Raw genomic sequence first — 9,641 nt, 5'->3', positions numbered from 1 at the left:
ACAGAAAACTTGTAAATTGTAATAATATTTCACATTATTACTGTTTTTAATGTATGCCTGGTCAAATAAATGCATCTTTGGCGCGACTTCTTTCAAAAACTGAATTATTTCAAGTTTGCATGGAAAAAATAAAAGGCTTAATTTGGAATATAATGATTTAGTTCTAAATATCCAGTAGTGAAATGTGAGCTAGACGTGTTTATGTTGTGCATCCTGTCTGCTCGGGTCACATGGGCAGCTCGGTGCTGTTGTGTTGTGTTTTCCGTGATGTCCCGTCGTCCCACGGCTGTGCTTTCTGCAGGATGGACATGGCAGCGGTGCGCTGGATGTCGATGATGGCGTACAGCTCTGTCCGGCGCGTGGTGGGGGTTTTCGGGGTGTGCGGCCCGCTGGAGTCCGACACTTTGTCCATCTCCACCTCGATGTAGTCGAGCTGGCAACCCGCTCCGAACCTGTGGAGGTCAAAGTTGAATACGGTGTGCTGAGTGTTGTGGAGGCTCTCCGTGTTCACGCAGTTGTGATCGAAGAAGAGGAAGCCGTTTAGAGACGGTGATTTGAGTGTCTCCCAGACGGGCGGCAGCGCCGGCAGGTTCTCGTAGTTGTTAGTTGTTGTTAATTTATGTAAATATTTATCTAATATTATATAATATAAAACATGATCAATTATAATATACTATTGTTTACCTTTATATATGTTGTATATTTGTGTTTAAATTAATTTGTATGCATGTACAAATTCATAAAATGTAAATATATAATATAAATATACCATTTATATTTCAAAGTAATCTTAATATATATATTTACATATATATATACACACACAACCATAACAAAGACATAAAATATTAATAAGACATAATGCAAATAATAAAACAAACATAAGTCACTCAATTAGTTAATACTTTACAATAAGGTTTCATTTGTTAACATTAGTTAATGTATTTATTAACAATAACTAACAGTTAGCAGTATACTGTTTGTAACATTTAATCATCACTGTCAAGTTCTTAAAGATCGTTCATGTTCGCTAATTTAAACAATGTATTAGTAAATGTTGAGATTAACCAGATTAATGAATGTTGCAGGCTACTAATGAGCCCTTACTGTACAGAGTTACTGTATGTGCGATGCGTACCGTTTCATCATTGAGCAACAGTGTGTGTGTGGACTCCTCCCCTAACGACGGTAACCTAGTGCTGCCCAATGAAGGATGGCGGCTGGACGGCCGCGAGGAGGCGTCGCAGAATGATGGGAAACGGCCGATCCCATTGGCTACCATCGGGACGGAGTAACCGGGAGCTGCAGAGAGAGCAGATGAGGGGTTATAGTGAGAGCCTCCAGTCTGAGAGTGTGTGTGTGTGTGTGTGTGTGTGTGTGTGTGTGTGTGTGTGTGTGTGTGTGTTTGGAAGCTCAGGCTCCAGCACCGGCTCCTCCACCACACTGATGCTGTTGTTGTGCATGATGTCCTGCAGCATGTTAAAGATCTCCTCGGCCCGCGCACACTTGAACGCAAATATCCCTGAGAGAAGAGCAATGAGGTATGCATGTGACTGACACAACAGTATCTGACAGAGAGCGACCGAGTTCGAGAAGAAGCCTCACCTTGCCCGGTTTGGCAGCGCCGGCCGCTCTCGAAGGAGAAGAGGTTGGAGTCGTAGCCATATCGCCGCAGGCAAAGGTAAGACCACCTCACTGTGTCTCGTTTGTGTGTGTGCAGAATTAGCTCTTCCTCTGTTAACTCCATCACACCCGAGCCCAGCTCATTACCGTCATCATCCACGTTTATCACCTACACACACACACACACACACTCGGCATCTACACACCTCTCAACACGACTTAAAATACAAATACAAATTAGGAATTTTACATTTTATTATTAATATTATTATTAATATAATGTGTGTGCATATTTTTTTATAACTATATAATTTATATTATTAAATCTTAAATCATTAATTAATATGGAATAATATAATCTAGTTTCTACCAAAATGTCTTTTTACATAAATATACACCATACAAAACACATATATAGCTAATTGTAGGACTTATATTTATACATGTATTTGTAAAAAAATTATATTGATATTGATTATAAATCACAAAAAATATTAAAATAAAAAAATATAATAATAGAAAATTTATTATTATTATTATACATAATTGTAATTTAATAATAGAACACATACATACATATATTATTTTATTTATTTTTTTATTTGTTTTTAGGAGTTTTTGGAAGAGATTTGGAGTTTTTTTTAACTACATAATTCCCAAAACACTTCCAGTTGTGTTTGTGTGTGTGTGTGTTTTACCATTATGATTATTGTTATTATTATTATTATTTCTACGTTCTATATTTTATAATGTCTAGACTAAAGTCTCCAAACGTCTGGACAATAAGCACTTAATAATGTGTTTGTCCAGAGATATTGTCTCTCTGTTCAGCAGCTCTTCACTGCAGTGTGTGTGACAGACAGACACCTTTAGACCGAGAGATGCTCACCTTGAACTTGTTGTGTTGGTTGTCAGGGATGATCTCTTTATTGGGACAGCTACAGCAGCTACCCATGGCACCTTTAACACACCATCGGACCCCAACGCAAGAGATAAGAGGGATGAGAACATGGAAAGAGAAGCAGCTGAGACGGAGAGAAATAAAGAGAGAAAATAACCCTTCAGAAACATCAGACAGTCCTGTGCTAGGCTGATTATTTAGAGGCTGGTCCCATACTGAAGTCAAAGTATGCAGCCATTCCTACAGGTGTCCCGTTTCTGTAGATGTGTGTTTGCTCTGATGGTCCAGCAGAGAGCGCTGCAGTGCTCACCTACATCCAGCCATCAATGATTCTGCTCTTCTGGCCACACACACCTGCGTCACAGCTGGACATCACAGCTCCAGCACGTGTGTGTGTGTGTGTGTGTGTGTGTGTGTGTGAGGGACAGAGATCTGCTTCCTGTGGACAAAAACACACAAAACAAACTTAAGGACTCATTTTGTTACACATTTTGTTTCAATATGTTCCTAGTGAGTAGGTCGTATATATGTACACATACAGTAGTCAACATTTGAAGTGGATCAGAATGCATTCTTGTCTTAGGACAACTCTGATTAACTTTTCTGATCCAGTTCAAATGTCGACTAATGTGTGTGTATATACACAGGTGCATCTCAATAAATTTTAATGTCGTGGAAAACTGTGAAACTCGTTTGTCTTTGGTTCTTTTAATTGTGATGGTTTTGGCTCACATTTAACAAAAACCCACCAATTAAATCTCTCAGAAAATAACTTAAACTACTTCAGTCTGTGTGCATTGAATTTATTTATACACAAGTTTCACAATTTGAGAAATAAATGAACTTTCCCACTAAATTCTAATTTATTGAGATACACCTATATATATATATATATATATATATCCAAGTCAAATACAGAATACCTACTATATATATAAATACATACATGTATATTACCAAATAATTTTTTTAATGATTAAATGCACGCACACACACACACACAATTGGTTTTAACTATGATTAACCTGTGTAATTAAACTTACAAAGCTCATCGGATGCTTTTCATGAGAGGTTTTTACTTAAGGTGTATTTTTGCATTCAAAAACTGTTGGACTAAATGCTACACCATCTAAAAAAAAAAAAAAAAAAAGCCATAAAATTGCCCTGATTTACCAAAACTTCAAGCATTCATTTTAAAGTTAATGTTTAGCATAAAAAACCAGCCAGTTGTGACTCAACCTTTATTTTGAATAGCAACAGATGATGTTAAATATGAAACGGCAGCTCAACTCATTTTGGCCACTCATGAGGATGAAACGTGAATAATTCATGAGCTCCAGTAAAGCTGCTCTAGTTTACACTTTATCTTCCTGCAGGAAACAAGCGGCTCGAGGAGTGCAGGATGTAGGGCGTACTGAATTTCACAGGAAATGTGAAGTCCCACCTGTGCAGGTATGTGGAGGTCATGTGACCACAGCCCACGTCCTGCTCACATTTAACATTCACCAGTTAGTTAACATCTGTCTCTCTTGATCTGGGACTCACCCACTCCTGCTGTTCTGATGCTGCAGAGGCTTGTCATACGCCGGCCAATCTGTGACTCACTGGATTTGCATTCTGGGAACGGTGTGGGGTCACAGGAGCACACAAGTGTTATTCTGCATTCGTAAAGAATTCTTATTGTATAAACAGTGCACTGGAAAGAATGAGTCAAGAGACACTCTTAACCAGCACTTTAGAGCTCGTATTAACAGCCGTGTGAAGCCATCGCATACAGTTTGGTTCAACGTCTTGCCAATTTGCTCGTTACTCTCAGTCCATCGCTTAAACAGATACGTACAGCTCTGACAGGTAACTGAACTGTAGCTTCTTTATTATTTACAGCTTCACAAATTCCAACGCAACTACATCTATTTATATCTGCTGAATAAATAAAGGGCATTCAGAAGAAACATACGAGACTAAACAACTAATCTGCAGAGAAAAGACTGGCTTTTAGTGTCTAGACCGAATGGGCTGGTTTCCAGGGAGTTGCCATCTGGTTGCAAAAGTGTTGCAAGAAATCTGAACCTAGACGATTAATCTGAATTAAATCGTAATTGTGATATGGCTCAGTGCAAATTGGAAAGGCTTTGATTTAATCCAATTGAATCCAAAGCGGCATGCATTTTATCATTTCATGCATTACCTGGGAATCGAACCCATGACCACAGTGTTCCCAATTGAGCTGCAGGAATGCATTAGCGTGGCACAGGGATGTGCTGTGAGAGTCATGAGTGCAGGATTAGCATGAACTAACCCCACACCTCCGAAAATGCATTCCTGCTCTGAGAAAACACACGGCTCAATGCAGCAAACGTCCAGACGCTGATATACTAACACACTCCTTCCCTACACACTGGAATGTAAAACCATTTAACGCTCACTTTCTTGAGCTTTCTGGTTTGGAAAAATAGGATGCAGAAATGCATGCTTGCTTTAAAGCGTCAATTCCCGCAGGAGGGCTATAGATATGATCTATACACACACACACACACACACACATATTTTATACAGTAACTCTGCATAGTCAGCATCAAAATAAAACACTTCAATTATTGACTGCAGGGACATTTCCAGACAAGTTAGTCTTCTCATTCTCATTTTTTTCATTGTCAAGTAAAATAAATAAAAAAAACTCTTAAAAGTAGCTCAGCAGTTTTTGTGCTCCTCAAACAAACAAACGGTGCTTTTCAGATCAAATCACAAACTCAAATCAAATATATAATGACGGACGAATGAAAGAAAACTGCCGAGCTGCTGTGAGAGTTTTCATAAGAGCACTGGTTATTTCACCGAGCCTCTGAAAAGAACTGGACGGCCCTCAGAACTTTTGCACTATTATCCGCAATTCAACACGGCCCCAAAATCAACACATTTCACATTAGAGTAAAAAACCTTTCACTGATATTTGATCATTAAAGGACTAGTTCACCCAAAATTTTTAATTTGCTTACAATGTACTCACCCTCAAGCCATCCAAGATGAAGATGAGTTTGTTTCTTCATTAGATGTGGATCACTTGCTCAGCTAAGGATGTTCTGCAGTGAATGGGTGCCGTCAGAATGAGAGTCCAAACAGCTGATAAAAACATCACAATAATCCACAATTAATCAACACCACTCCAGTCAGTCAGTTAATGACTTGAGAAGCCAAAAGTTGTGTGTTTGTAAGAATCCATCATTAAGATGTTTTTAACGTCAAACCATTGCTTCTGACTAAAATACTAGTCTATAAACCATAATAACACTTTTTCCAGTGAAAAAGTCAGTCTCCTATTGTGTCCCACATCAAAAATCCACTGACATATTTGTTTAGAGCTGTTTTGGCTTGTAAATGCTGCTTGATCTGTGCTGATTTCTCTCCTGACTCAGACCAGATGACTTTTTCACCGGATGAAGCGTTATTATGGAGAGAAGACTTCAAACATCTTGATGGATTTGTTTCTTATAAACACACAGCTTTTGGCTTCACAAGACTTTAACTGATGGACTGGAGTGGTGTGTATTACTTGTGTAATAATGTGATGATGTTTTTACCAGCTGTTAAGGCTCTCATTCTGACGGCACCAATTCACTACAGAGATCGACTGCTGAGCAAGTGATGTGATGCTAAAATTACAAAGTCATCGACACCTTGGAAGGCCTAAATACATTTTAAGCACATTTTCATTTTTGGGTGAACTATTCCCTAAAATGTGTTTCTTGCAACTCATTTTAAAATATACTGGCAATTTGATTCTACACCATTTCTTTTCAGTGTGTTTTAAAAGAACAGACACTCAACAACTGGAGCATGCCCTAAAGTTTAAAATGCACAAATGAAAGCAATCAATCTCACACAATTCAAGCCAAACGGAAGGCCCATTGGTTTAGACATTGAGGATTTGGCATAAACGTATAAGGCATAAACTTGTATTAATGCAGGCAACTTAATGCATTCAAAGCCTCTTTTCGCTGATAAAAAGTACATAATGCAAAGTGCGTCAGAGAAACCGTCAAATGCATTAACGAGAAACCATAAAGGCAACTTTCGGCAACTCTCGGAAACACACACAAGCCTCCAGGAGCTCGGAGGATCGATGCTGCTGATGAGTGTGTTATGATTCATGCCATGTTAGTTATGATATGTGCTGTACTTACAGTCATACTAAGCATGCACTGCCTTGTTTACATATCCAAAATATTAATAACACCATACAAATGACATTGAGGGACTCATATAAGCTGATCATATTCAGGTTTACTAATTAATATTCACTCTCGAGAACCTTCTGAAAGTCAAACTAGTGAATTATGTGTGTATATTTACAAAAAAAATTAAAGTCTGACACAAAATATAACTAATATAATTAATTATAAATGTACTGGTATAATGGTAAACCAATCCATCAGACCTGTACTATTCGCCATAAAATCACCTATTTTATTAATATTTTAAAGATACAGTTAACTGTTTTATGTATTTTATATTCACAAAATATTAGATCCTCAGCATTTATCGGAATAAACACACAAACCAATTTAACTTTTCCTAGAGAAATAAAGTTTCTTGTGCTTATTTGAACCAACCACATAGTATTTGTAAGCTTTTAACAGGATGTTTTGATCAATTCTAGTTTAATAAAACACACACACAAGTTTGTTTTTGTGTAAAGTGTGTTCATCCCATAGACGTAATGGTTTTTATACTGTACAAACTGTATATTCTATGGCCCTACACCAACCCTACACCTAACCCTAACCCTCACAGGAAACTTTGTGCATTTTTACTTTCTCAAAAAAAAACGCATTCTGTATGATTTATAAGCGTTTTGAAAAATGGGGACATGGGTTATGTCCTCATAAGTCACCCTCTCCTTGTAATACCTGTGTCATACCCATGTCATTATACAGAGTTGTGTCCTGATATGTCACAAAAACATGCATAGATGTTTGAACTCTATTACGTCAGAGGACAAACAACTTTTAAACTCCGTTTTTGCACTACAATATAAAACCAGAAGAAGAAGAAAATATGACTTGAAGCCCGAAGTCTTGGCTGTTTTGTATTATACTATTTTGCGAAGCTACTATGCTAATTACCTAGGCAGCTTAACTAACGTTAATCACAGCAGAAGAGATTTGATATATTGAAAATGAGGTAAATTAGTACTTACTATAGTCATATCTTCCCTGGTTGAGTTTAATACTTGGTTAATAGTGTAGAGATGAGCGCAGAAAATTAGTGTTTTTCCAGTCAGATGTGTGAAATCTCTTCACGGGACTCATCGCAACTCCCTCAGACACCAAAAACAGCCAAAGTTTTCCATCTATCCATGTTTCACAGTCCAGAAATCGGAAAGAAAGCTTTGAAATGATATTCCGAAGCTGATTGTGAAGTCCAATCGGTCTTCGCTGTGATTTCTGTAGAAATCAATGTGATATTTTGATTGAGCGGCGGTTGAAAGTGAAGACGCTCGAGCGGAGAACAGTAACGTTATATTATGGAAGAATCAACTGTTGAGTGTGAGCTCGCGCAGGCAGCTCCGCTCAGGGTTGCCAGGTTTTCACAACAAAATCCACTTATGAAAATTAAATTACTACAAATAAAACCATGGTTACTATAATTAAACCATGGTAACCACAAATTAACCATGGTTTTGCAAAATTAACCATAGTTTAACCATGGTATTTGTGAAATCTGTGGTTATACAAATGGTAGTCAACATGCCCCCAACCGCTACTGAAAACTAGACCCCCGTTAAAAATCGCGCCCCGGGGCGTTACCATGGTAAAAGTCGTATCACAGGGGATAAATAGCACGTTATTGGAGTCCCTTCAAACCCGCGGGCATGAAAAAACACGCGGCAACAGTGTTATAAAGTAGCACGATTCCGCGGGAAAACCGAGGACTTGGCAACTCTGGTTCACTCTCATCAGGCCCGAGTCTATGGAGGGAGGGAGGGAGGGAGGGAGAGAGAGAGAGAGAGAGAGAGAGAGAGAGAGAGAGAGAGAGAGAGAGAGAGAGAGAGAGAGAGAGAGAGAGAGAGAGAGAGAGAGCTGCTTCATTACTACTGCATCCGGGTCGTGTTTGTGTACATGTGTATGAGAAACTACAGAAAAGCCGATTTAAAGTTATGAGGAATTTAGAGGATTCATAGAACACCCAACTCTAGGTGAAGAATATTATTCTGTGCCCGGAAAATAGAAAGAAAGTCACTTTCAAAACACTAAAGCCAAGTAAATAGTATTAACTTCACAAAGGTAGCCTGAAATGCTCTATATCTGATTTTGCATGAAAAATACAAAATCCATCTTTCCTTTTTGATATAGGATAATAATTAATTTAATATACGATATACGGTCAGTGGATTGAAATACCTCCCATAATCTTTATTAAAATGTGACCCTGGACCACAAAACTAATCATAAGTAGCATGGGTATATTTGTAGCAATAGCCAAAAATACATTGTATGGGTCAAATGTATTGATTTTTATGCTAAAAACCATTAGGATGATGATGTAAAGATCATGTTCCAAGATATTTTGTAAATTTCCTACTGTAAATATATCAAGAATGTATTATCATTAGTAATATGCATTGCTAAGGATTCATTTAGAAAACTTTAAAGACGATTTTCTCAATATTAAATTTATTTATTTTTCTTCACCCTCAAGATTTTCCAGATTTTCAAATAGTTATATCATGGCCAAATATTGTCCGATCCTAATAAACATACATCAATGGAAAGCTTATTTATTCAATTATATTTGAACCTTATGTGGTACAGGGTCACAAATTGTAAAGATTCTGTTCAGCGTTAAAACGTAAAGCCCACTATGAACATGTCAGATGTCTGTGTATAATATTAGAAATATTTAAAATATATATATTTAAAAAAGAAAACACACATATATATGCGTTTTGTTATTTTTAAAAAATCTATATATTTTTTATATTTCTAATATTATAAACAGAAAATCTGACAGGTTCATAGACGGCTTAAAGGAATAATATTCTGTAAAGCTGCTTGAAACAAAAATAAAAAAAAATAAAAAAAATTAATATTCATTTATTGATAAATCAAACAATATA

General features: G+C 37.2%; 1 protein-coding gene across 1 annotated transcript; it reads right to left on the bottom strand.

Annotated features, from left to right (window-relative positions):
• Window positions 1-226: 226 nt before the first annotated feature.
• On the bottom strand, window positions 227-2,578 carry LOC132098511 (fibroblast growth factor receptor substrate 2-like). Its single transcript, XM_059504600.1, has 5 exons — window positions 2,513-2,578; window positions 1,606-1,792; window positions 1,400-1,522; window positions 1,108-1,308; window positions 227-633 (listed from the first exon to the last, which is right to left on the bottom strand). Exons 1-5 carry the CDS (start codon window positions 2,576-2,578, stop codon window positions 227-229), a joined length of 984 nt encoding a protein of 327 aa, XP_059360583.1.
• Between the last annotated feature and the right edge of the window lie 7,063 nt (window positions 2,579-9,641).

Source organism: Carassius carassius, chromosome 22, assembly GCF_963082965.1.
Source record: "Carassius carassius chromosome 22, fCarCar2.1, whole genome shotgun sequence".
Classification (NCBI taxonomy): domain Eukaryota; kingdom Metazoa; phylum Chordata; class Actinopteri; order Cypriniformes; family Cyprinidae; genus Carassius; species Carassius carassius.
The sequence above is the reverse complement of the archived record's forward strand: the minus strand, read 5'-3'. Positions and strand labels throughout refer to the sequence as shown.